This window comes from Mesoplodon bidens (assembly GCF_964165515.1).
Source record: "Mesoplodon bidens genome assembly, chromosome: 3".
Taxonomy (NCBI): domain Eukaryota; kingdom Metazoa; phylum Chordata; class Mammalia; order Artiodactyla; family Ziphiidae; genus Mesoplodon; species Mesoplodon bidens.
Genome location: NC_138178.1, coordinates 36,269,167 through 36,296,402, shown reverse-complemented (window position 1 = coordinate 36,296,402; position 27,236 = coordinate 36,269,167). Strand labels below are relative to the sequence as shown.

The 27,236-nt window shown below is 43.7% G+C and overlaps 1 protein-coding gene across 2 annotated transcripts in view; it reads left to right on the top strand.

The window, feature by feature from the left end:
- The window catches only part of PDE8A (phosphodiesterase 8A), a 102,665-nt gene that overhangs the window by 34,836 nt on the left and 40,593 nt on the right, over positions 1–27,236 (top strand). For both annotated transcript variants that reach the window (XM_081228466.1, XM_081228465.1), the window contains exons 4-11: positions 2,991–3,047; positions 3,746–3,800; positions 11,970–12,058; positions 16,272–16,350; positions 17,996–18,133; positions 23,607–23,695; positions 25,330–25,381; positions 25,482–25,524. In XM_081228466.1, the coding sequence (XP_081084592.1) occupies positions 2,991–3,047; positions 3,746–3,800; positions 11,970–12,058; positions 16,272–16,350; positions 17,996–18,133; positions 23,607–23,695; positions 25,330–25,381; positions 25,482–25,524 (602 nt within the window). The remainder of the gene's footprint in view (positions 1–2,990; positions 3,048–3,745; positions 3,801–11,969; positions 12,059–16,271; positions 16,351–17,995; positions 18,134–23,606; positions 23,696–25,329; positions 25,382–25,481; positions 25,525–27,236) is intronic.

The following is a 27,236-nucleotide window of genomic DNA, read 5'->3' as shown; positions in this document are numbered from 1 at the left end:
CTTGAAGGGAATATGCATGCCGTTCTTCCTGCTGTCTGGAATGTGGATGTTATGGCTAGAGCTCAGCATCTGTCTTGGACCATGAGGAAGAAACCACATACAGACAATAATAGAGAAACATAAGACAGAAGGAGCCCAGTTCCTGATGCTGCAGAGTGCCATTGCAGCTTGGACTGCTCACCTCTGCACACCTTGCATGTGGGAGACAAGTCTTGTTTAAGCCACTTTCTCTGGAGTTTTCTGTTGTGCATAACCAAATCAAATGCAAATGTTTCACCAGGTAGCATGGTTCTGAGAGCTTCCCAGTATGCTTGTGCAGCCTTTCAGAATCTCATGCTGTAGACTCACGCCCCATCTTTCTTTTTTTTTCTTTTTTAAAGATTTTTTTTTGATGTGGACCAGTTTTTTTTTTAAGTCTTTATTGAATTTGTTACAATATTGCTTCTGTTTTATGTTTTGATTTTTTGCCCAGGAGGCATGTGGGATCTTAGCTCCCTGGCCAGGGATTGAACCCACACCCCCTGCATTGGAAGGCAAAGTCTTAGCCACTGGACTGCCAGGGAAGTCCCTCACGCCCCATCTTTTCTTCTGACTTCTTGAAATCTTCCTTCCAAATGTCCGGGTGTATATTTTGATGACGCCATGTCATTTCTTTCTTAGTTTTCATGAATTCTAAAGTAAAGGGTGTTATTTTGCAACCCGGTTCCTGACATTTCTATTTCCTAGCCAGTTCTTCCTTCTTATGGACCAGAGAAAGTTAAGAATACACCTCTGCCTTTTCATACCGTGTTAGACCTCCTTTGCAGGGACCTGCTTGTCTCCAGGAAACATGGTCTTTCCTTCTACTTTGTCCTTAGCCCAGTGCCCCTCATCTCTGTATCCAAATCTACTTAACTGAGATCATCTACCTGGTTGCGTACTTGCTATTATACCACTCAGATCTCTGTTTTTCTTGTAAAAAGATGAGAGCTGGTTTGAAATGGCTGGCTGCATACTTAATCGCCTTTTCTCCCTCTAAATCTTCGTGATATGATAGAAGTATAAATGTAAGAACAACTACAGTGTCCTAAGAAGTCATGGAAATACCATTTGTGAGTCCATGTCTTTCATTCCCTGTTTAAGATTAGTGCTAGGGTGAGTATTAGCCAACAGGTTAGAAAAGTGACCTGGCCTTGTCTGTTGTGTGAGGCTCTGCCATGCCAGTCACCCTCCCGAGCTGAAACAGCCCTTCCCATGGCTCCTTCTCCAGGAGGGTGAGCTTGGCTATTTTCTAGGCAGGGAGACCATGTTTGGACCAGGGCCTGGCACCTGGTCAGTAAGCCCTTCAGCAACCTGTTGAGAGGGCTCTTCCGGTAGAGCCAGGTAGCCAGTGCCCTTTAGGTTGGCTCCCTCTGGAGATGGTAGGCAAATAGAAGCTGGAGGAGTACAGTGGACCCTAGGAGAAGCAGAAGTGTTAACACAGAGAGAGAGAGAGAGTGAGAGAGAGTGTTACGAGCTACGTGGTCCATGAGAGAGACTGGCTGGTCCCTAGGGCTGCTTTTCCATCCCTGAGCAACTTCCCAACCCCAGAGCTAGTCTGCATCTGTCGTTGGACTTCAGCCTTTCTCAACCTGAGCTCCATGAGAAAATTAAGCTTCAGTGCCCTGAGGCAGGGATAGGCAAAGGGGAACACAGTCAGGCCCATTCATTTATGTATTGTCTATGGCTGCTCTCGTGCTACAATGGCAGAATTGAGTAGTTGTGACAGAGTCTGTATGGCCCAAAAAGCCTAAAATATTTACTATCTGGCCCTTTGCAGAGAAATTTTGCCAAAACTGAGGCATCCATTGTATATGATGAATTGGCTTTTCTCTTATGTATCTGGAATGGTTATGTTATGAACCATCCTTGGGAGAATTGAGAAATAGTCACTCAGATCAGTTTTCGTGTTCAGTGATTCAGAAGTGACACAAGTGATTCTTGAATCAGCAGAACTGAATGAAGTAAGGCAGTAAGTCCGGGCTACTCTCTGTCCCATCTAGGACACATTGTCCAGGGGCCAGCGTGCTTCTGACTTGGCTGGGGCAGTCTGGATCCAGTCCTCTCCATCTCCTCCGTGTGAAGTCACCCTCCGGTGTGAGTCCTCTTCCTTCCAGGCCAGGGGCCGAGTTCCTCCCTCTTCCTGTGGCCTGGCTCTTCTTCTCTGGATAGGCCTGCTTTCTTCCCCAGGGTAGGATGGGTCAAAACCATTGCATATCTCCAGTGGAGCAACTTCTTTTCCTCCTACTCCTCTCTGTCACATTTATCTCTGCCCTCTCTCATCTTTTGGCTGGATTTTCATTCCCTGTGACTTTCTGGGAAGCTGCTTCTCCGGAAGGTTGAGTTCAATCCCTGTGGGCAGACTCATACTCCTTGGGTAATTTAAGTCTTCTACTTTCTCAACCAGTCTTCCATTCTTAATTTTTCCTGCCAGGTGTTGATTCTCCTCTTTCTGACTGATAAGAATATCTTGCATTTCCAAGTTTTGAATATTTATTGTTACTGTTTTTGCCTGGATTCTACTTGGGAGCCCTTCTTTGCACTGCTTAGAATACAGTGGAGAGCTGACCCTTGGGCTGCTTCACCCCAGCTAGTGGTAACATACATAAACTTGCATTTTCCTTTGGTAGGAAGAGACGAGTAACCCCTTTCATGTAAGCCCCAGGTAGGGAAAATTTTCCGCCTGAAACAGCTTAGGTTAAGAAAGAGCAGAACAAGTAGAAGGCACATCATTTGCACTAGCTGTTATCTTCACACTCCATAACTGTTAGGGTTACCATAGGCCACTAGTTAGGAGTTTGTCCTCCAAAGAGAGAAAGATCAAGTAGCTAAGAAGGTGACTCCAGCGTATGAAGGGATCTTTTGCTCTCCCTTCTCCTTCTCCCCCCGCTTTAACTGTTCTACCAAAATCGTTTAGGTATGTTTAGTTTTTAAATAATTGCTTTAAATTTATTTTAAAACTCTTTTTAAAGGTCTATCAGATCATCAGACCTCTCAGAAAACACAGTTATCGTGGGTGTAGTACGCAGGTAAGATATTTCCTTCTTCCCTTCTTTTTTGATGTTGAAATTCAGGTGTCAGTGTAATGTTTGCTTTTAACAGAGGCCCAAATAACAGCTTGTGGGCCGTGACAGGCCTCACCCTTTTTAGTTGGGCCTTTTTTTCTTTACTCTTTCTTATTTTCTTTCACTTTGGCAGTTAAATTCATGGCTGGAGTTTGTACTCTCATACTAGGTTTTGTGATTTTGGACTGCCTTTCACTTTAGAAATAGGCAAACACGAGAGAATTCCATTCCTAAAGTATGAATGTTTTCCAGGCGTATTTCCTAGGGACTTCAAACTCCAAATATCTATGAAGATTTGAATTATATATAATTGGGGGAAATCTTATATTTCATTTTAAAATTGGAGGTAAGGAAAGAACAGAAATAATTTAGTTTAAATTAAAATTTTTATGTATCAAATAGATATACAGTCACTCCTGTATCCTGGCTGTTAGTGTAATCTCTGTATTTCAAGCATTAATATACACTGCCAAAAAGCCAAGTGTGAAACTAAAACAGAAAACTGTTTTCAACTTTATACGTTTGATTTGTATGTTAATCTAATTCATCTAAAAGTGCTCATTATATGACAATTATAATATTATGTAAATTAATGAGTAGTTAAAGATGTGAGATGTAATTGATAAAAACTGTCTCTAACCATTTACTATATTCTTTTGAAGGGCGGTTAGAGAAGAGTCATCTGTAATGTCCCTCATTGAGGCTGGCTTTACAAGGGTATGTACCCACTTTTTTGTTATACAAGTATAATTCAGCATGAGAAGTTATTTTATCTGAGTTTAGAGCCCAGCAATAGTTTTGAATTAATTTGAAGAAAAAAAATTGTCCTTATGCTGTGTTACAGTTTGGTTTAACTTTATAATCTGGTAATCTAATAATCCACAACACTTTGCTTTCTTAGTCTCTCAAAACTATGCCTGCTAAAGTCATCTAAACATATTAAAATCTCCTTTAATGGCTTACTCATTAAAAATTATACCATAGGATGTGTTGTTATAATGCTTACATGTTTACATGCAACTTTAAAGCCAGTTCAAGGATTCTGGAAGTAAGACCTCCCCAACATGGCTCCCTTTCTTTCCACCACTGGCTCCAGTCTGTTGGTTTCTCTTAAGCCAAAAAGCTTCTGAAGGTTTTGGTCAGCTGGCTGCCAATGAGCCTTGGGAATCATGATGGAGAGAGCTTATGTAAGGCTGATTGTTGGGCAGATTTGTAGCCCAAATTAATATTATCAATGAGGTAGTCCAGAAACCTCAAGCCTTGAACTTAGTTTAAAGTGATTCTGGGGCTTCCCTGGTGGCACAGTGGTTAAGAATTCGCCTGCCAATGCAGGGGACATGGGTTCGAGCCCTGGTCCAGGAAGATCCCACACACCGCAGAGCAGCTAAGCCCGTGCACCACAACTATGAGCCTGCACTCTAGAGCCTGTGAGCCACAACTGCTGAGCCCGCGCTCCACAACTACTGAAGCCTGCACACCTAGAGCCCATGCTCCGCAGCAAGAGAAGCCACCGCAGTGAGAAGCCTGTGCACCGCAATGAAGAGTAGCCCCGCTCGCTGCAACTAGAGAAAAACCCGCACGCAGCAATGAAGACCCAACGCAGCCATAAATAAAATAAAATAAATAAATGTATTAAAAAAATAATAAATAAGGTGATTCTGGATGGTAGCACTCCCAGGTATTTGGAAGAAGCCAATTACAAATCCTCCCAGAGAAAGACACCTTCTTCTTTGGCCTCAGAGAATCTCTGCAAATAATCAGTCAGGGGCAGCAGGCAGCACTCAGCATTAACCAATCCACCAGGAGACAAGGCATTGCAAGTGAGAACTAGCAGGGGGAGAAAGACAGCAGGAACAGACCCTCACAGTCCTCAGAAATTAGAATGATCAGATATGAATTGTAAAACAAGTATGCCTATTATATGTAAAGAAATAAAGACAAGACAAGCTTGGAAATATCTGCAAGGAATAAGAAAGTATAAACAGTGACAGCACATTTTAGGTAGAACGTAATCGAATTTTGAGAAGTGTGCGTATAGTAACTGAAAATTTGAAAACTTAGTAGGTCAGAAGAAATTATCCAGCATGTAGCACAAAGATAAAAAAATAGAAAATAAGTTAGAGAGGTTTAGAAATGTGGAGGGTAGAACGTACAGTTTAGCATATAGATAACTGGAGTTCCAGAAGGACAGAAGAGAGAATGGGGCAGTATATTTGAAGAGAATTCTCCAGAAATGGTGGAAGACTTTAGTCCACAGATTCCAAAATTCCAAAGTAGAGTAAATAAAAAGAGGACATATCATAGTGAAAAAACAAACAAACAAAAACAAGATCTTAAAATCAGCCAGAGGAAAAAGATTAACCTTCAAAAGAATAGCAGACTAACAGCTAGCTTCTCAGCAGCAATAAACGGAAGATAGAAAACAGTGGAATAATATTTTCAGTGTGATAAAAGAAAATAACTGCCAACCTAGATGGTTACACCTAACCTCAATACTTTCAAAAATGAAGGTGTAATAAAGGCTTTCAGAAATATGAAAATTGAGGCAGTTTGTAAGTAGCAGATTCTCACAAAGAAATTCGTAAGGAGGTACTTCAAACAGAAGCAAGATAAGTCCCAAGTGGGAGGCCTGAAAGGCAGGAAGGAATGAGGAACAAGAAAATGTGAATGTGGGGTAATTATAAACACATGTTTACTGTATAAAACAGTAATAATGTCTCATCTGATTAGAGATTACGGTGAGAAAAGGACTGTAACCTGAGAGTCACACACCCAGCTAAGTTACTGTTCGTGCCCTTTAGGGCAAAAGAGATATTCCTTTTGGGGGATATACGTAAAATTCAGAGATGTGTTTCCCCAGTAGCCCTGTCTGAGGAAAATGATTGAGTAAGGACTTCAACCATAGAACAAGTGAACTGGAACAGAAATTCTAAGATGAGGGAGAGAGCGGTAGAGAGAAGTGATAGGAGGTGAGCCTGCCCTGCGCACGTGCTCCCCTGCTCCTCCCTCCTTCTCGAGCCCTCCTTCTTTCTGTGTCTGCGTGTGTACATACACGGGTATGGGTATGTGTGTGCAATGTAGAATATATATGTTTATATATAATTATCATTACATAACATCCAATAATAGCTCAGTATTTAAATTCTAGACTATCTGAACAAACCCTAGGTGTCTTCAAGGTTTGGGGGGAGGAAGTAGAGGTAAAAGGGTTCTCGTGACCTCACCTAGCAGACAGGGAATGGGGGTGGGCAGTGAAAGTATTCTGAAGTTTTCTTCTTTATGGGAAATGTGCTGGTGGGAGATACTTTGTTCTGGAGGTAACTGGTACCTTGTTTTCAAATAATAGTAAAGAAATCTATGTCTGCTTTTGAGATCGGTGAAAAGGAAAGTAACCATTAATACAGAAGTTTAAGTAGACTTCCAAATTAACAAAATATGGAATTTGCGGGAATCCCCTGGTGATCCAGTGGTTAGGACTCCACGCTTTCACTGCCAAGGGCCCGAGTTCAATCCCTGGTCAGGGAACCAAGATCCCACAAGCTGCTCAGCACGGCCAAGAAACAAACAAAAAAACCATACGGAATTTATAGCAACTTGATCAAACTGGCAGATCCAAGGAAGGGGAAACAACAGTGTGAAAGCAATCATAAACACCAAGTAAGATAAGAGTAAAATCAAGTGCATGGGAATGGGCTGAATTCTCCCATTAAAGGATAAGCCATTAGATTGGGTTATAAAAGTACAATTATATGATGTTTATAAGACAGTGATAAAAGGAGCTTAATAATAAAGAAACAAAGAGGTAGCAAATAAATGCAGACAAAAGGAACACAGGAATTCCAATATTAACATCAGATAAGGTGGAACTTAAGACCTTGTTTTATACACACATAATTTTATATAAAAATTTTAGATTATTATTATTACATAGTTTTTTGGTTCTCCCTTTTTGACACTCCCACAACATTCACACATATCAGTGCCTGTCCCCATTCCCTGACCTCCAGTAATCCATGTGAGCTAGTATGAGAAAAACCACATCAGCCAGCGTGAAGGTGAGCATTCCTTTAAGAATCCCAGGTTGGAAGTTGTAGATCACCTATTCCCAGGAATCATTAGGTCATCCCTCCTTAAACTGCTTAGGGAAGCATTCACAAGGGGCAAAACACTTTCCCAGATAACTTTGAAGATCTTTATATTATTACTCTTAAGCTGCAGAACTGGCTGTCCTTTTTGTGTGTGTGTGTGGTACACGGGCCTCTCACTGTTGTGGCCTCTCCCATTGCAGAGCACAGGCTCTGGACGCGCAGGCTCAGCGGCCATGGCTCACGGGCCCAGCCGCTGCATGGCATGTGGGATCTTCCCGGACCGGGGCACGAACCCACGTCCCCTGCATTGGCAGGCAGACCCTCAACCACTGCACCACCAGGGAAGCCCAGAACTGGTTTTTTTTTTTTTTTTTTTTTTGTGGTACACGGGCCTCTCACTGCTGTGGCCTCTCCCGTTGCGGAGCACAGGCTCCAGACGCGCAGGCTCAGCGGCCATGGCTCACGGACCCAGCCTCTCCGTGGCATATGGGATCTTCCTGGACCGGGGCACGAACCTGTGTCCCCTGCATCGGCAGGCGGACTCTCAACCACTGCGCCAGAACTGGTTATTCTTAACAAGTACCTTCGATGCTTCCACTTTGCAGTGAAACTAGTGAAACTTGGGGGATAGAATATTCATCTTGCCTTGGGTTGTTTGCTTACCTACAGCCACCAGCAGTCATTAAGCTTTTTATTTGTACGAGGTCATAGATGCAGTGTTGGAAATTGTGTGTTTGAAATTCTGCGCAAGGAAGTCCATCAGCACAGCTTCGTGGACTGGGAAGCGTGTCCTGGTAGAAAGTCTAGTTAACCATGGACTTTGTATTTTCCTAGTATAATTGAGTTATCATGAAACTAATTTGAAAATTCAAAAGTAACCGACATACACACTTTGCCTGCCCTCTCACCCGTACAACTTAATCAAGGTGTCCCCCCGAAGCATTTGCTGGGAACCACGGTTAAGTGCATGTCTCTGCGAAGACACTCCCATGCAAAAAACACAAAGGGTTTAAAGTAATCATTTTAGAGGTCTGTGACTTAGGAGGTATGGAGATAGCAGCAACCTCACCACTTTATAAGTGACGAATCCAAGTCGGTGAGCAGTCCTCAGAGACCACACGCGCTAACTCTTCTCATGCAGAGTCCTGTACCCTCAGGTAACAAAAGGATAGTGAGGTGACAGAGGGCACGGAGACAGAGCAGAGCATCCAGACCTGGAGGGAAGGTGATTCTCCAGAGTCTCATGCTGGGAGGCAGTGGGGCCCATGCTTGAACCCAGCCCTGGACCTGAAAGCCATCACCACAGTGAGAACTCTGGGATTCAGGGGGCAGTCAGCTATTCTGTGGATTGGCCATAGTTCAGGAGTTCAGGATGGATGGATGGAGACCTACTTGCCTCCTCAGTTGGACCTGGCGGCTGAGCTTTTGCTGACTAAAATCTCGAAGGTTAGGGTTTGGTATCTCTCAACACTGGTTGTGGGTTAGAACCCCCTGAAAGGCTTCCCTGGAGACCCTGTTTCAGTTGGTGTGGGGAGGAGCCTGCACGTTGGTATTATTTTTTAAGATTGCAAGGAATTCTAATATGCAGCCAAGGGTTGAGAACCACTGGGTGGGGTCCAGCAAGGTGGGTGTGGTATGCTCTGGGGAAAGCAAGGCTGAGTTGTCTCAGGAGTCTGCAGGACTGTGGCCCCGGCCCCTCTTGTGGGATGGGTTGGGGAGGGGAGACCAGCTGCTGTTCAGGCAGAGGGAATAGCGGCCTGATGCCTGAAGATCCCTGGACCTGCTGCCCTTCTCCACCCTCCATGCCCTGTGGAATCCTTGGGACATGAATGAAAGTTGGAGAAGGGCAGGAAAGACAGGATATTTAGATACACAGAACAAAGCAGAGGTAGTGAGGGGGAGGGGCAGATAGCAGGAGCAAATGCTGTACTTCTAGTCACATGTGCTTGTTTTTTAGCCATGATGTCTAACTTTGGGGTAAAAAAGTTTGGATATGTACATTCACACCCAGTGAAAACTCTGGTTGCATGCATGGGAGGCCATGACACATAATACACATGGCTCCGTGTCCCAAGATGTCACCTGCAGAGCAGGTGAAGCCAGGCAAGCGCGTGGACAGCTGGAGACATCTGTCCATCTCAAGTCCCCCACCCCTTGTCTACTGGAGTGGCACAAGCACTATACCCGGAAATCTCTCCTCCCTATTCCTGCCTGGTCCACAGTGGGCGCCTCTGCAGATGGGCAGTGTTCCTGGATGTGCCTGAGGGCTCATGGCTGACTGAGGAGTGAGCGGCAGGGCCAGCACTCTCCTCCCCTCTCAGCAGCAGGGAGCTGGTAGGCATGTCACCTCTCTCAGACTTCTGTGGGTAAGAAGGGCTGTGTTTGGCCTGCAGGCCCGGGAATCATCATGCCCATGGCCAGCAGGCCTTGCCTTCCCTCCCAGGGGACGGCAGTCACTGTGCTTTATGTTTGTGCAACAGTTTACAGTTAGAGTGCTTTCTCATGGTCGTCTGGTGGAGCAGGGTGTCTTGTTTTGCAGGTGAGGAAGCAGGCTCAGGAAGGTTAAGGGCCTCATTGAGAATCATACAGCTTTTAAGGCATGAACTTGGGGCTGGATTTTTAGGTTTCTTGACACAATGACAAGACCCTGAGCACTGTTCAAACAGGGATATCTGCCTTCACTGGCAGTAGAAGGAGCTCCACAAGGGGCCCTGTCCCCTAGATTGGTCTGGCTTTGGTTGTCGATAGTGGCCTGCAGATGTCCTGCCTCTTAGCCTCAGCTTCCTCCTCAGTCAGATATTATCCGTGTATTGAGCAGGTGAAAGCAAGAGCTGTTCACAGAAATAGGGGTGAGTAAATGTTCACAAATATTTTTTTACATCTGAATGTAACTACGTGACAGAATGTAGCGACTTGTAAGATGTCTTCATGAAATACGTAATTTGGTGGTGCTCAGGTTTCCCATTCCCATGTAAATTTGCTTCGTTGAGATGTTTCCATTATGTAAAGGTTATTATACAAAACAGTTACTGTCCACAGCAATAAGAGAGACCTGGGCAAAGCCATGGCTCTGCCAGTACCTCTGCTGTGGAGGGTAATCCTTTGTCAGCTTAGTTGAGCTGCTGTTTGAAGTGACTGGTAGGAGAATGTTGCCTGAGTGCGAGTTACCTCTGTGAAACTCAGCTGCAAAGAGGTGTGCAAGCATATTTTTGCTTACCGTGAGCTTGTTCAGCTCGAAAGAGGACAACATATTGCTCTTGAATAAGTGAATAGACTCTGAAAGTTAATATAGACAGGACTTTAGTTAATAAATTTCCTCCTTCTGTATATTCTAGGCTCTGCTAGTGAGTGACATGTAGACATCAAAAATCCTCTTACTTCAAGGCAGTGAAAGAAAAGCCTTCTTAAGCGCTCTTTTTTTTCTTGAACTTTTTTTTGAGTGGAATTAAATATTGTGTTAGTTTCAGGTGTACAGCAAAGTGATTCAGTCATATATATATACAAATATACATATGTATATATATATATACATATTTATACTTTTTCAGATTCTTTTCCATTAAAGGTTATTACAAGATATTGAATACAGTTTCCTGTGATATACAGTAGGACCTTGTTGTTTACCTATTTTACATACAGTAGTGTATATCTGTTAGTCCCAAACTCCTAATTTATCCCTCTCCCCATCCTTTCCCCTTTGGTAACCATAAGTGTGTTTTCTATGTCTGTCAGTCTATTTCTGTTTTGTAAATAAGTTCATTTGTATTTTTTTTTAGATTCCCACATATAGGTGATATCATATGATATTTGCCTTTCTCTGTCTGACTTACTTCACTTGGTATGATAATCTCTAGGTCCATTCATGTTGCTGCAAATGGCATTATTTCATTCTTTTTTATGGCTGAGTAATATTCCATTGTACATACTACACACACACACACACACACACACTCACACACACACACACACCCCACATCTTCTTTATGCATTCCTCTCTCGATGGACTATTAGGAGGTTGCTTCCGTGTCTTGGCTATTGTAAATAGTACTGCTGTGAACGTTGGGATGCATGTATCTTTTTGAATTATAGTTTTCTCTGGATATGTGCCCAGGAATGAAGGCCTATTTTTTTCTAATTCCATTTATTTATTACTTTATTGAGATACTATTCATATACCATGTAATTCAGCTATTTATTTATTTTAAACTTGACATAATATTTTTATAAAAATGTAAAATAATTATAATGCAATTTTCCATTTCCTTATTTTACTTGACAGTGTGTCTCGTACATCATTCCATATAAGTGTGTGTATAATAGCTGCATGCTGTTCCATTAAATGGTTATACTATAGTATACTATAGTTTTTTAAATTAATTTATTTAAAAAATTATTTTATTTTTTTCTCTTTCCAGCAAAAACCTTGCCCTTTCTGCCTTTCTTTCCCTTCCTTCCTTCCTCCCTCCCTCCCCCCTTCCTTCCTTCCTTCCTTCCTTCTTTCTTTCTGCCTTTTCTTCTCTTTATTGAGGTATAGTTGATCGATTCAGCCACTTAAAGTGCACAACTCAGTGGTTTCTTAATATATTCTCAGATATGTGCAAGTACTATTTTTTAAAAGCTAATTTGGTACCCATAAGTTTTCATCTCTCATTTCCTGTTCATCATGAAAGATAAATTATTTTTTAGATTTCAGGTACCAAGTTGAGAATCCTGTTGGAAATAATTATTTTTTATATATGTATTTAATCATTTAAAGGTGCACATTTGTTTATCCACAAAATCCCCTTTCTGTTTGTAGAGGTATGTAGAAAACCCCAGCGCCATGGCCTGTTACAATGAACTGCTCCAGATGGAGTTTGGATTGGTGCGCCCACAGCTGAAACTCAGGTAATTCTGCTGCTTCTGGTAAGCCGAGCATATCACACAGAGCATTGTTGCAAGTGAGGACTTCGGTTGTGGGCGGCTACATTTTGGTTGTAACTGACCTCCTGCTGAAATGGGATGGGGTGGTGGGAAGGCATCTCTCCTCACAAAATGCTTTCAGAGTCTGCCTGGATGTCTAATAGGCGGTCATGTTAGTGATTGGAGACTCAGCATTTAAAGATGGGGCTCCAGTGGTGACTTCCCTGGCGGTCCAGTGGTTAAAACTTGACGCTGTCACTGCCGGGGCCCTGGGTTTGATCCCTGGTCGGGGAGGATAACACAAACCACATGGCGTGGCCAAAAAAAGAAAAAAAAAGATGGGGCACCAAAATAATAGCAAATGAAAAAGCAGGATGCAAAAGTATATATACTGAATTATCTGTTTTGTTTTTTAATTAAAAAATTACTTTTAATATACACATACACCCAACCCATTAACATTATTATCTCTGGTAGGTGACATGTTTTCTTCTCTACAATAAGCATTTTGTAATTTGCTCTTGCCAAACAGTTTTTTTTTTTAACTGATGAGTGGAAACCTTGTTCTTTGTAGAGTGAGAAAAGCAGAAAAATTAGTAAAATTATATGAGGTTGACAGAAGTGAAAAAAATGTCAGTAGCTCTTTATCATCCTAGGTCTCTTCCTTGGGTGGTCTACTATTCTTTAACATTTCCTTTACCAGGATCAAAGAGAGAATGAAATCGTTCTGTTTGTATGTGCCCAAGGCAGAGAAAAGGGGATTAGAATTTGGGGTATTAACGTTGGTAGGGACCAGCACAGGGTATCACATGGAGGGAAGAAAATACTTCATAGACAAAATGAAATGAAGTGTGAGGTAGCAAAGAAGTGCTGCTGAGCAGAGATGTTTCAGGGCTAGTGAGGTCTACAAAAGAGCTCCTTTTTATTGCCAAAGTTTTCAGGGAAACTTGAGATGGATGGTTGGCCTTGGGCCTGCCTCCTTCTCATTCCTGGGTCTTCCGCAGCCTGGCTGCAGCACTCCCACAGTGAGCTGGGCTGCTGCCCTCTCTGAGAGGAGAACGGAACTGTGGAGCAGGGGGTGATGTTAGAGCTTATTTCATCAAATCACCAATCACGATGCAAAAACCGAGACCCAGGGAGGTTAACTGACTTACATCCAAGATCTCGCACGCAGCACATGGCAAAGGTGGTCCTTTAGGTTGTAACCCCCATTTTCAAAACTGCACTCATTGTCTCTCCTCATGCTCTACTTTGTTCTCTGTGTACCAGCTGACAGCCAAAGGGAGATGTCCACTATAAAGGGAGATATGAAAATGTTGATATTGAAGGGAAGGGGGAAATGTGGGGCTAGAGAATTGGGAGCAATAGAGAAAGACTTGTTCTGAGAGATATTAAAATGCACTAAAAAGCTATAACAAGCATCTTTGTGTTACTGCTAGATCAGTAAACTAGAATGTAAAGTCTAGAAATAGACGTGCGTGTATTTAAGAATTAAGAACATAAGTATATGTGTTCAACATGGCAATTTAAATCCACACAGGAAAGGGTGGACTTTTCAATGAATAGAATTGTGACAGCTTATTAACTGGAAAGAAAATTAAGTTATATCCCGATCTCACACCCAGTCCCAAAATAAATTCCAGTGTGCATAATGTTAAAAAGTGTGGCCACATAAGTACTAAAAATGTAAGTGAACATATGTATTTAGATAATGAAGTCTTTTTAAACTCAGCATGGTGTGAAAGCCAGATTTTATAAACGAAGAGAATCAGATTAGACAACATAAAAATGTTAAGCTTGTCTCAGTAAGTATACCTTAAATAATGTTAAAAATTTAGACAAATAACAAACTGGGAAAAATACATTCTTAACATACAGGACAGGTAGGTTAATATCCTGAATACGTAAAGAGCTTTGATGAATAAGTTTAAAAATGGAAACACCCAGTAGAAAAAATTTAAAAGGACATGTTGTGAACAAGCAGTTTGTAGGAGATATTAATGGCCAATAAACATGAAAAAAAATATTCAGCTTCACTAGTAACCAAAGAAATGAAAATGATATACCATTTTGTATTTACCAGATCTGCAAAAATTAAAAAAGAGTGATAAAACCCAGTAGGGCTTCTCACAGATCCATCTCCTCCAAGCTTGTTATATCAGAGGTGGGAACTTACTTCTCGTTGTTTTTTTGGTTCTTGTTTTTTTAAATAACAGCTTTATTGAGGTAATTCTCTTGATTTTTATATGCCAAGAAAGAAGAGCTAATTTTTATTGGCTAAAGCTGCTTTGTCTTATTTAGCTAGACAGTGTAGTAATACCAGGAATAAAGTAAAGGCATTGTAATTATTGGTTTTATAAATGTCATCTCTGCACTTTATGAACAAGTAGACAGTTGCTTTCTCTTTTTCATCTTCTGAGGCATATACAAGAAAAAAACTGAATGCATTCCCCAGTCATGGGGAATTTGTTTGACTAAATTATGGTATAATTTTACAATAGAATATTATATAGTTATTAAAAGTGATGATAAGGAACTAATTATTGATATGGAAAGATATTAATGTATATGGTTCAGTGGTACAAGCAGATGATAAAACTGTAGAGTATGATCCTATTTTTATAAGTATATGTATTACATGTATATTTACACAAGAAATTGCCTAGAACACCAGTTGATATGCGTAGGTGTTGGGATTTCAGATTATTTAATCTCATTTATTTATTTATTTATTTTATTTATTTTTTTTTTTGCGGTACGTGGGCCTCTCACTGCTGTGGCCTCTCCCGTTGCGGAGCACAGGCTCCGGACGCGCAGGCTCAGTGGCCATGGCTCACGGGCCCACCGCTCCGTGGCATGTGGGATCTTCCCGGACCGGGGCACGAACCTGTGTCCCCTGCATCGGCAGGCGGACTCTCAACCACTGCGCCACCAGGGAAGCCCCTAATCTCATTTATTTTTAAACAGATTTATTGAGATAAAATTGACATTCTATACAATTCACCTATTTAAAGTACACAGTTCAGTGGCTTTTAATGTATTCACAGAATTGTGCAACCATTGCCACAATTTTAGAACATTTTCATTACCCGCAGCCCTAGATAACCACTAATCTAATTTCTCTATATACATAGATTTGCCTCTTCTGGACATTTCATATAAATAGAATCATACAATATGTGGTCCTTTTAACTTAGCGTGATGTTTTTCAAGGTTCATCCATATTTTGGCATGCATCAGGGCTTTATTTCTTTTTATATCTGCATAGTATTCCATTGTATGGATATACCACATTTTATTCATCCATTCACCAGTTGATGGACTTTAGGGTTGTTTCCGCCTGTGGGCTATAAGTTTTTGTGTGGATGTATGTTTTCATTTCTGTAGGGTATCTACCTAGGAGTAAAATTGCTAGGCCATATGGTAACTCTATGTTTAACAGCCTGAGGAACTGCCAGACTGTTTTCCAAAGCAGCTAGCTGCACCATTTTACACTCCCACCAGCAGTGTATGAGGGTTCCTCACCAACACTTGTTTTTATCTCTATTTTTGATTGTAGATATCCTAGTGGGTATGATGTAGTATCTCATTTATTATTGTTTTCTAATTTTTAAAAAATAAACCTTTGTTACCCGTGCAATTTAAAAATGTTTTCAAACACTGAGGACAAGGGAGAATGCTCACAGTATAAGGCTAAGTGGAAGCAGGGAACAAAGCTCATGATCCCGATGATCCCAGTTTTGTGCAAAGAATTTGTTGAAAGTGATAGCTACAGATGATGGGCTGCCTCCTTTCTGCCAGGCTTCGTGTGGGGTTCTTGACTCCATTTTCTCATTGAGTCCTCACGAGGACCCTTCAGATGGTGAGAAGGCAGAGACCCAGGGAGGTTCAGTCATGTTCCACAGCCAGCGAAGGGCTGTGATCTGACCCTGGGGTGTGTTCCACCTGGTCCACTTGTCCTTAGAATGAAGGAAAGGCACCAAATTGTATATAGTCATGATCCCAAGTACCGAGGTTGCAGGAGGCGCTTATTTCTTCCTTAGGCTTTTTACTATTTCCCCCTACTTTTTCTTGAGTTAACATTAGTTACCTTTATAGTCAAAGAACACATTTAAATAAGTTAATGTAATATTCCAAGATTGTATTACATTTTATAATATTTACATTAAGCAGTCCTTTTTCTTTTCTACTCATAAAGGGCTTGTAACTCAATGTTCACTGCATTAGAAAAAAGTCAAGAAGCAATTGAAATTACAAGTGAAGACCACATTGTACAGGTTTGTTGTTTTGGAAGTTTGTCCTTCTGAATTTCTGGTTTGTTTGCATTTTTAAGATTGAACCCCTTCAGTATGTTTTTTTTTTTTTCCTCTCTTTGAAGTTCAAGGGACCAGTTTTTCCTTAGAGGATTATCAGAACAAAATCTGTAAAATATATAATTTAAAATAAGTTCCCTATAGGTAAGAAAAGGTTCCAATAATTGCTTAACGTGCTAGAAAATATTCTGTAGAAATATGGCATTAGCATTTATTATTTCTCACTTTTTTGCATATTTATTTACTTAGCAAGGAGGGACTTTTATCCAGAGGATTGTTTCTGTGGTGGAGTTGGGTAGAGAGAGACTGTTGCAGCAAGGAGAGGCTCTGTCCATAAGGGCTGCACGCTCTCACCTTTCCTACTGCTTTTGAAGATAGTTTACACCTATAGAAATTTACTAGAAACTACTCAAATTTTCAAAAATAAACTAGCAATTACTTCACAAATTATCCATTATTAGAAAAGTGGCTTCATATAAGTGACTGAAGATAACATGGCTTTCAGATAACGGCAAACCGGTAACATGTATTTTCATATAACAGCAAAAGAGAGAGTTGTGCCAGAGGAATGTTCCTTTTGTCTGAGAATGAGCCCCACTTTGATTTTAGTTCTGAGCACTCCAGTTCTTCACTTTAATCTAACTAGTGACTTTCTTGGTAAAGAGTTGATGATGTTAGTATACAGGATGGTGCCCAGACAGGCGACACTGGCCGGTGGTCGAGGGCACAGGCTTGGTATCAGTCAGGCCTGGCTTCCAATCAGCCTCGGCCCCTTCCTAGCTGGGCATCTTCGGGCAGGTGACTTAATCTGTCTGAATTTGCTGTCTCATCTGTACAAATGGGAATAATATTAACGCTAACAACGACTTACCTTTTGTAAGGATGTTCTGAGGATTAAATGTGTTACTGTGTGTGAAGTGCTTTTACTACAGTGCCTAGCAAGGAAAACAAACCTTAAACAGTATGATTATTGTTTTATCATCGTCATTATTTGTTATTCCTATTAGCACATGCACAGCTTTCCCATACATTTTCTTCTAGTCTTACAGTCCTATTTGAAACTTAACCATAAAGCCTTGCATTTGTAAACACTTCCTAGTTCATAGCCTGCTTTCCAAACTCATTATTCTTTTGCATCATATGAGAGAGGTGAAATAAGTGTTTCATTCCCATTAAACAGATGTGCAGACTGAGACTTGGAGGGGTTAAGTGACTTGTGGGAGTAGACCCTGGGTTTTCAGACTCCCAGTCTGGTGCTTTCTTCCACTGTATTGTAATCTCAACAGCCCTTTTGTGGCAGCCCTGGGTCTGTCTCCGTGCAGCTTCTTCCCTCTGCTGGTGTTTACGTAGAGTGGGCCTGCTGCCCTCCCTGCAGCCCCAGGAGAACAAGGCAGCAAGCCCAGCCCGGTGTCATCGGAGCAGAGGCTTCTCCAGACTCCACGGTTTTTCTGGGGTTGTGCTCTTGTGGCTTTAGAACCGTCGTAGTGAGCGCCAGGCTCCTGGGCTTTCTGGGGGAAAATTATGATGGTTTAGGTTGAACATCTTTGATTGTCCTCTTTTCAAAATTTCTTTTAATTCACATGATGTTTTTTCCTTTGTCTCCCCCCAGTATGCAAATCCAGCATTCGAAACAACAATGGGCTATGAGTCAGGTGAATTAATAGGGAAGGATTTAGCAGAAGTGCCTGTAAATGAAAAAAAGGCTGATTTGCTCGATACTATAAATTCATGCATCAGGATAGGCAAGGTAAGTAAGAGGTCACTACCCTTGTTACTCTCACATAACAAAGAGGGAAGGAAGGAGACCTAGCGCTCACTGAGCACTGCTAGAGCCAGGTGATCTCAGTCTCACTCTTCCCAGAAGCCTGGGGAAGTGTAGGTTGTGTTATCTCTGTTATGCCCATTTTGCAGATGAGGAAATTGAGGCCAAGAAAGTATATAAAACCTGACCAGCCAATAAGAGTAACTTTGACACTTAACATCATTGTTTTCATTTTTGTAAGAAGTGAGTAAGTTGATCTTTCTAATAATTGATCTTCTAAGTGGTAGCTGTTGGCAAATGGTCTGGGTAAAGGATTGCCAGTGAGTTAACACATTCTCAGAACACATTGGAGCCCATCAGTTCTCTGAGCCTCGTTCATTCATTCAGCATTTTTTGAATGCCAGGTGTGCTAGGTTCTGGTATAGAAAGAAGAGCAAAACAAAAATCCCTTAGAGAACTCATTCCAGGGTGCAAAACAGACAGATAAAAGTAGTCATTGCGTTGTGATGTGAGAAGTTACAGCACCCTGGTGCTGAAGGGTTAGACAAAGCAAGGTAGGCTCAGTCTGAAAGGTTATTTCTGCCTCTGAACTGTGGCTTCTGACAGCACCTCACTGTTATTAGGTTTTAAAATACGATGGGAAGGAAAAGGCTACTGCTGTCCATAGTCATTCTTAGGCTTTTCTGCTGGGCTCTTTTTAACTTTTAGAAGTTGGGACTATGAATCTGATCATTCAGAACATTTGAAAAATCGGTGACCTGCTCTCTTGCTGGCTATCTGGAGGCCCTGTGGAAGTGATGATGCCCTTTCCCTGTGGCATTTGGCCCGTGCCTGTCCCTTAGCACACAAGGGCAGTCTGCCAGAGGGGGCAGAAGGGTTATACAAAGCTTATACCCCCGCTTGGCTTGGGCCCCTCGGAATACACTGTGAGTGGGTTGGTGTCCTTTGCTTTCCCGCGGCTCTGAGCACACGAGATGGCTTTGCAGTGAGAACAGGGAAAGAACAGGCCAGTGGCGGGGCCCAGTAATGCACTCTCAGGGGAATCACAAAAATGGGCACTGCTTGAATCCTATTTTGCCTTCAGCTTTTCTGTCGAGGATGATGATTTTCTTACTAGAGAGAGTGGCAGGCCCTCTGGATAGAGAAACAAAGGCTGAGATGAATGAAGAGGCAGACCCTTAGGTGTTCAGACCCACCAGTGTTCCCTCCCTGGGCCGAGAGGGGTGTCCTTGGAAGGCAGCTCCAGAACAGCAGCCATTCCCGACCCCCGCAACCTTTGAGGGGCTTTACCATGGCCTCCCCAGTCCTGGCGGTTTGGTCCAGCCAGCAGTTCTGTTGTGAGGTTCACCAGGGTATGAAGCAGATGGTGGCTCTCAGGCTCCTTGATCTGGCAGTGGCCCTTGCAGTGAGGAGAGCAAGTTGAGATGGGGGTGGGGGCACCCAGTGGATTAGCTGTAGGCCCTGGGATTCACCCAGATCCCTGTGAGCAGCGTCTTGCCTCCTGAGGTGTGCCGTTGGGCACCAGGTGCAAAGGGCCTCAACAGCAGGACACCTGTTCTCTAAAATCTGTATTTGCTATGAGCAGAGAATACGAAAGGTTATTGCATTGTCAACCTCTATACTGCTTTATTTCAAAAAGAAACCAGGTGGGGATATATGTATATGTATAGCTGATTCGCTTTGTTATACAGCAGAAACTAACACATCATTGTAAAGCAGCTATGCTCCAATAAAGATGTTTTTTAAAAAAAGAAAAGGAACCAGGGCATTTGTTTTGCATGATTGCAAGTTCTTGAGAGTGCAAAAGCTGCTGTTTGTCCTTTGTTGGTACCCTGCTGGTTCACGGGCAACACTGCAGCAGGACAGACCACTTAGCTGGGCAGTTTTTTGAGGAGAAAGATATGTGACCTTTCTAATCAAGTCTCCCTCAGGAGAAGAAGGGCTTGTTGAGAATCAGCCAGCCCTTGACAAACAATGGTACCATGGTCAGTGGAGAGAGTTCAGACATGTGCTGGGAGCCAGGATGGAGCCTTTGGAAGTGGTCAGATGACCGGGAGGGGCTTTGGAATGTCAGATTCTAGGTGTCCAACCAGTTGGATATCCTTGGGGGCAGAGGAGAAATTCTGATGATGTTCAAACAGAAAATACTGCGCACACCACTCTCTATAAACCTCCTCTGCCTGCTGTTCTCAGCCACTGGCTCCCCTTTCAGGTAAAACTGATACTATTAGGCACCTTGATTTTCAGCCCCACACTCCTGCTTGCTTCCTCCCTTTATGTTTCCTTCTTGGCTCTCCTCCTATCTGTCAGGGCCCTAGAACCCCTGGCCTCCTGTCTTCTCAGATACCTGAGCCTTATACTGGCTCTTCTCTTTTAGAAATTTTGCATTTTTTCCCCTCAGTAACTGTCTTGCAGGTGCTGAAGGAATGTCGGCTGCCCGGCTGGCTGCCTCTGATAATGATGTGCAGTTGCAGAGCCCTTTAGCTCTTCACACCTTTTACCTTCCCCAGGAGCTTTCCTCCCTCGCCGCCTCCCCTCTTCTCCCACTTTTCCCCCATCTCTTTCCTCCCAGGTTTACCAGGGCTCTTTGTCCCCTGCTGGTTCCTCAGAAAGCTCCCTTTGTTGTTGAGCACCTTTTCTGCTCTACGTAGATGTCTTCCACCTTCCCAGTTTTAGCCCCAGTGTCTTCCAAGTTCTGTTTCAACATCCTGCTGTCATTTTGGTATCACCTTGTATAACGGTGATTTTCTCTCATCCCCCATTAACAAAAAGCCCAATCCCCCTCCACCTCTGCTGTCTACTGCTCGTTGACCGTCCACACAGTTGCCTGGACTTTGATTCCTGGAATGGTTTTGGTTTCTCCCTGCCCTTTAGTCCCCTCCATCAAATCCATCACCAAGGCTTGATGTCTGTTAAACCCCTGCCTTTGAGGGTCCATTGCCTGGGCCTGACTGTGTTCAGGGCCCTCTTCCCACACCCTGAGACTGCGGTGGCTGAATGCAGTTAGGCCTCCCTGTCCCAGGACCCTCCACTTCTGGCCAGTGCACCCTACGCTACTGGAGATTTGTCTTACCAGATCACCACTTTGATCATGTCACTCCCTGTGTGTAGAGCTCAAGTCCCTTATCCTGGGTGCTAGGATTCTGTGATCTGACTTTGGCCTCACTTTTCCATTCAGTAAACAAAAGCCCCAAGTGTTCTTTGACTGTTTACCACCTGCCAGCACAGTGCTAGCCCCTGGGATAGGACAGCTGGATGATGATGATTTAATTCTTAAGGCAGTGGGCACCCACCAAGAAGGAACTGTCTCGGTAGTCAGCGAAGTCCAGCTCGGTGCTGAGCTTGCCCCAGAGTAGAAGGGAGGTGCACGCCTTAGTGTAGTTCTGAGAGGAGCTCAGCCTGAGAGAGACAGACAGACACCTGTGCGAAACCAAACAGGCCATTTACAGGACATTTGCCGTGTGTCAGGACTTGGCTAAGAGTTTATGTGTGTTACCAGATTTAATCTTCATAACAGCATTCTAGGTAGGACTTTACTATTTTTAGGAACTGAAACTTCGATTTTTGATGTATTTTTGATAAGAAATATGATCTGTGTTAAGTGAATACTTTTTGTTTCCATTGTTGACTGGAAAACTTACAGGCAACTCTGTTATCTAAGCAGCGTCATAGCAGAGTCATTGGCTAAGTTGTCCTCCATTAGCTGGACTGTCCAGCTCTGGCTGACATGGCTTCTTACACCTCGACTTGGTAGCTGGCAGCCGCCCACTCTGTTCAGAAAGGATTGGAGGAGAAAATCCTGAATATGTGTTTTGAAGTGCTGATTGACTGACTGAATTGGTCTCCCATATTTTCCCTCTCTTTTTATATAACAGCTCTGCCGAGAGATAATTCACATGCCATACACTCCATCCATTTAAAGTATACAGTTCAGTGGTGGTTGGTATGTTCACAGAGTTTTGTAAATATCACCTCAGTCAGCTTCCCGTATTTCTCTTGATAGTGAGCTTCAGAAGTAACTCTTAGACCTGTCTGCTGAAGCCTTCTCTGGTGGCTGCATGGGGCTGTGGGTGTGGAGGACAGGCTCCAGATTCCTGCCCAGGGATCCCTGTCTAGTCCTTGCCCAATTCGGGCACAGGCCGCTTTCCCCTCAGAACTGTAGTGAGGAAGGCCCACACCTCCCTTCTGCTCCAGGGCAAGTAAGCACCTAGCTGGGCTCTTGGGCTGTTTTTTAATTTAGTCCTTTCTTGGTGCCCATTGTTTTCAGAAGGACGTCAGGAAGCCTCGGTAACCATCCTTTGCTTCTGTCAGTGTCCCGGTTTCTCTTGGATCCACTTTCCCAGAGGAGTCTGAAGATGAGATTTTACCATTAGCATTTGCATGCAGGTCACCACGCCCCAAGCATAGATTTCAGAATTGACTTTGTGTAAGAATATGGACAGGAGACTTGAGCCAGGCTGCCATGGTGTTCCCCTTCCCACCTGGGTCAGCTTTAGCTCCTGTGGGACTCTGGAAGGTCTAGAAGGGTACGAAACACCCTAGGAGTTCAAGGTCCTACAGTGGGTTTTAGGGATTTTTCTAGCTTAAGGACCTTGGTGACTCTTGGAGAAATTCAGAACGTTTTAGGTGGTCACAAAACCCAGCTCCGGGGCTTCCCTGGTGGCGCAGTGGTTGAGAGTCCGCCAGCCGATGCAGGGGACACAGGTTCGTGCCCCGGTACGGGAAGATCCCACATGCCGCAGAGCGGCTGGGCCCGTGAGCCATGGCCGCTGAGCCTGCGCGTCTGGAGCCTGTGCTCCGCAACGGGAGAGGAAGAAAACCCAGCTCCGTCCCACGCTTCTCTCCACCACCCTCAGAGTAGGGGAGCCACCTGTAGCCCCTGTTTGCTCACTGTGGTCATAGCCTGGGCATACCTGCTCTCCCATTGCAGTTCCATTCTGAAATGGCAGCTCTGGCTTTTAAGGTCTCACTTGGTTTTTCTGCCTGAGCCCAGTCCTGGCTGTTACCTCATTATCCCCACCCTACCTGCAGAGGGTACACAACACAGAGGGTGGGCCCTTCTCTGCCCCAGTCTGAGACTCTCCCCCTCCCAAATGCAGGGGCAGAGGCCACACTTCCCCCACCGCCGCGGCAGGTAGGAGCTGTGAGAGGAGGAACCTGGACGAGAAAGAGTGCTCCTCGTTCATGGGCCCAGGGCCTCTCTTGCCAGCAGAAAGCCACTGAAAACATATGACCATTTAGACTGTGGTGACCTGGCTTTTGTTGTCAGTCTAGGAGGAGATGGACTTGGGAGGTTGAGAAAGAATTGTCAACCCAAAATTGCCTTTGGGGTTGGGATGATTTTATTATCCTAATAGCTTTAGTGGCCATGGTAAAGGAGTGGAAACCTGAGGTGGAAAATGCTTTTGGGTTTTTGTTTTGAACACAATGTATAATGATGCCTACATTCCACTTATAGGAATGGCAAGGAATTTGCTCTGCCAAAGAGAAAAACGGAGATAATGTACAACAAAATGTGAAGATACTACCTGTCATTGGACAGGGAGGGTAAGTGGGAAAAAAAAGTACTTCAGTCAACATACCATGTTCGGCTTATTGCAAAATTTGCTTTGAATACTTAAGTAAGTTGAGAACTGCATGCAGAAATTTATAAGAAAGACTTGTAACAAGGTCAGGTACCATCAAAGAATGGCCTTCCAGGGTGGCTTCCTCACGGTCACAGCCTGACCCTCCAGCTGGTGACCCAGAGCCGCCAGACTCCGACAGTCTTAAGCTGTGTGAGCACATAAAAGACTCAAGTATTTAAATCTGAATGCCACTTTACTGAGCTGTGTGCTAAGAACACTCACTCGTGGACTCCCTATGTTTAAAAGATTTTTATCTAATTTGATAGCCTATGTGTTAATTTCTGCACAGAACTATCAAATTAGATAAAAGTATTTTAAATACTCTCATTTATGGAAACGCATATGAAACAGATGTGACCACAGATTGGAAGGCATTGTATATCAGGAGCCTGAAAATGTCATATGGTTTGTCTCAGAATCTATCTTAAATAATACGAACAGTGGAAAATTATGAATGTGAACTGTAGAATACCCAACGATAAAATACACAACCATTAGAAATGATGATCATAGAAAATTAAATTATAGGGGAAAATGTTTTTGATAAATGCAAAAGTCAAAATGTAAAATCATACCTAGTGTATGCTTTCAGTCATAAAAATGAAAGAAGGACAAAAAGACCAGGAGGATGTGTAGCGATGATGGTTGTAACAACTGCCGCTGTTCGTGAGCCCTTCCCTCCCTGGGCAGGCTCTCAGTGCCTGGTAGATGTCACTTCATTTCATCCTGGCCACAGCCCCATGATGTCGGCACTGTGACCGTCTCTGTTTGACAGATGAGGAACCTGAGGCTTAGAGAGGTGAGGCTTGGCCCAGAGTCCGGCCACCAGCCGCCAGCCGCCAGCAGCCAGTGCTCAGCAGAGCCGGGCTGCAGGCCTCTGCGTTGACCGCGTGGCCCACGTGCTTGGTCCCCAGGCTCTGCTGCCAGCTGGCGATTGCCTCAGGGAGACGGCTCTGTGTGGGCTCTCTGTTCTGATTCTCTACCTTTTTATGGCCTTTCCAAATTTGGGGGGGATAACTGTAGGGATTGGACTACCAAAGGGAAAATCTGAAAAACCGAAAATAAAGGAGGAGAGTCAGCATCTTCTGAGATAAGCCCCGGTTCCTTTGTTCTAGACTCGCACATTCGGCCCCAGTGTGGCCTGTGGCTGTTTCCATGAATGACTGTGAGCAGATTGTTTGCTGAAACTTGAAGAAGAGCATCAGTAGAAAGGGCTGTGAAACTGAAAACATGTTAAGGAATTAGAGGCTTTGGGTTGGTTAACATGTAGTACATTTTTAAAACCTAGGTATTTTTTATTGTGTGTTGTGATGACTCAGAAGGATTTTGTTGTTTTTACTGAAGAGTCAACTTCTCTTCTACAGAGACACCAGAGGATGCTTGTAGACTCTTGTTTGTTTATTGGTGGCCTTGGCCACACACAATAGAACTGCTCCCCTCCAGGCATTGTATGTATTGTGAAAGAGAGATGCTCCTTTCATAATGAAAAATTAGCTAGATATCCACCAGAATAGAGAGCCAGGAGAGAAATAATACATTGTTTTCTACTTGCAGAAAAATTAGACACTATGTGTCCATTGTCAGAGCGTGCAATGGCAACAATAAGGTATGTAAGGAGAGCCCTTGGGACCCCAGGGACCCAGCAAGATTTCCCTTACTGTATAACTAGGCACTCAGAACTAATGGCTTCTAAAATTCATTTTTAGGCTACGAAAATAGCTGAATGTGTTCAGTCTGACACTCATACAGGTATGGTGCCCCATATTCATTCTTAGGGTTCACTGAGCTTTTGAAAAAATAAAAACAGGTCCTGCCTCTGACGAGCTTGTCTGTTGCGTAGGTGGGACTGTATTTTCCTAGCACCGTGGCAGCATTTCTCTCCCTGACTCCCAGGCTGGTTTATGAGTCAGAGGACCCGAGCACAGGTGGGCGATCTGACAGGTGTCCTGGGGTGGGTCTCAGCCTGTGGGGAGAGAACTGGTCACCTCCAATTCATGAACTTATGTGAAGATGTGTTGAGTGGAGTGTGGTTTGTTGGCATGATCTGTGCTCGAAGAGGCAACTGTGTTGGTATCAGACTACAGTGCTTTAACAGGGATGCTTTCACCACCAGCCTACGGGGAGGTAGGTGGACCCCATCAGACCCGCCTCACGTCATATCCGTCTCGTGAGGACTTGATGTGCTTTGGACACCATCTGCTCACCCCATGTCTACGTGACTGCAGATGTTTTTCCCTGGCCCGGAATCACCTGTTTCCTTCCGGCGTATATCATGGCTTCAGCAAGCCACTTTCCTACTCTGGCCCTTACCTGTGATGTTGCAGGTCCTCTCCGGCTCCATGCCAGAGGCTCTCCATCCAGCCTGTGTGGACGCTTTACAGCACCCTGCCATGCCCAGACAGTGCTCTGGTTGCCCAGCTAGTCTGTAAGAGCCTCCAGGGAGAAGACTTTGTCTTCCATACCTTCAGCTGTTGATGATGTGCTTTCAGCAGTACCGGCACAGTTCACTCATTCATTCTAGGAGTGTTTCCCACATGTTTTTCTGAGTGTTTACTGTGTACAAGGCACTGTGCTGAGTGCTTAACTCACGGTGTATTTAGTTGAAGCCTTGCAATAACCCAGAGGGGTAGACACTTAATAGATGAAGTTCCCTTTTTACAGATAAAGAAACTAACTGAAAGGCTACATAATTTGCCCAGGGATATCCATCTAGGAAGTGGTAGAGTTGGCACTCAAATCCAGATGGCCAACTCCAGAAGCTCTGAAGCACATGCTGGAACAGTTCTTGTGGGCGCCCCAAGAGTAATCAGGCTTTAATCTGAAAAGAGGAGAGACTTATTGACACGAAGGGACACATAGCAAGTGATAAGAAGTGATCATTAGTGGGTGAGAAAGGCAGAGGAAGAGGGGGAAGTTCCAGACTGGGAGAGGTGGATTTGAGTAAGAAGATGGGTGTGAGAGGAAAAGCATTCCAGAAATAAATACAGTTATTGAACAGGGAAAGTACAGAGTGTGTTCTAGAAAGAGCAAGAGCAGGGTTAAAATTCTGACTGGTATAAAAAAGGTCAGTGTGGAATGGAGTTGGGATGGTGAAGGATCCTTAGATGCTAGGTGGGAAATTAGGATTTTCATCGGTAGGCAGTGGGAGTTTGAGGATTTTTGAGCAAGGGAATAGTATAATGACACCTGAGCTCTAAGAAGCTTTTAGAGCCTGTATGTAACAGATTACATGGAAGGAGGGACCAGAGACGAGAATACCAGCATTGATTGCCATCGTGTAGAGGAGAGAAAACAGGCCAGGGCATAATTCATCCAAAACAGTGCACGGGCACCACGTGCCAGGCCAAGTGACTGTCTCTGCATGGCGAAGCCTGCTTTCTGTGCTTCTTAGTAGGGGGATGGGTAGCACAGGGGAGGAGGAGGGGGTCCGGAAGGGCCTTGCCAGCAACGTGCCAGGTTCC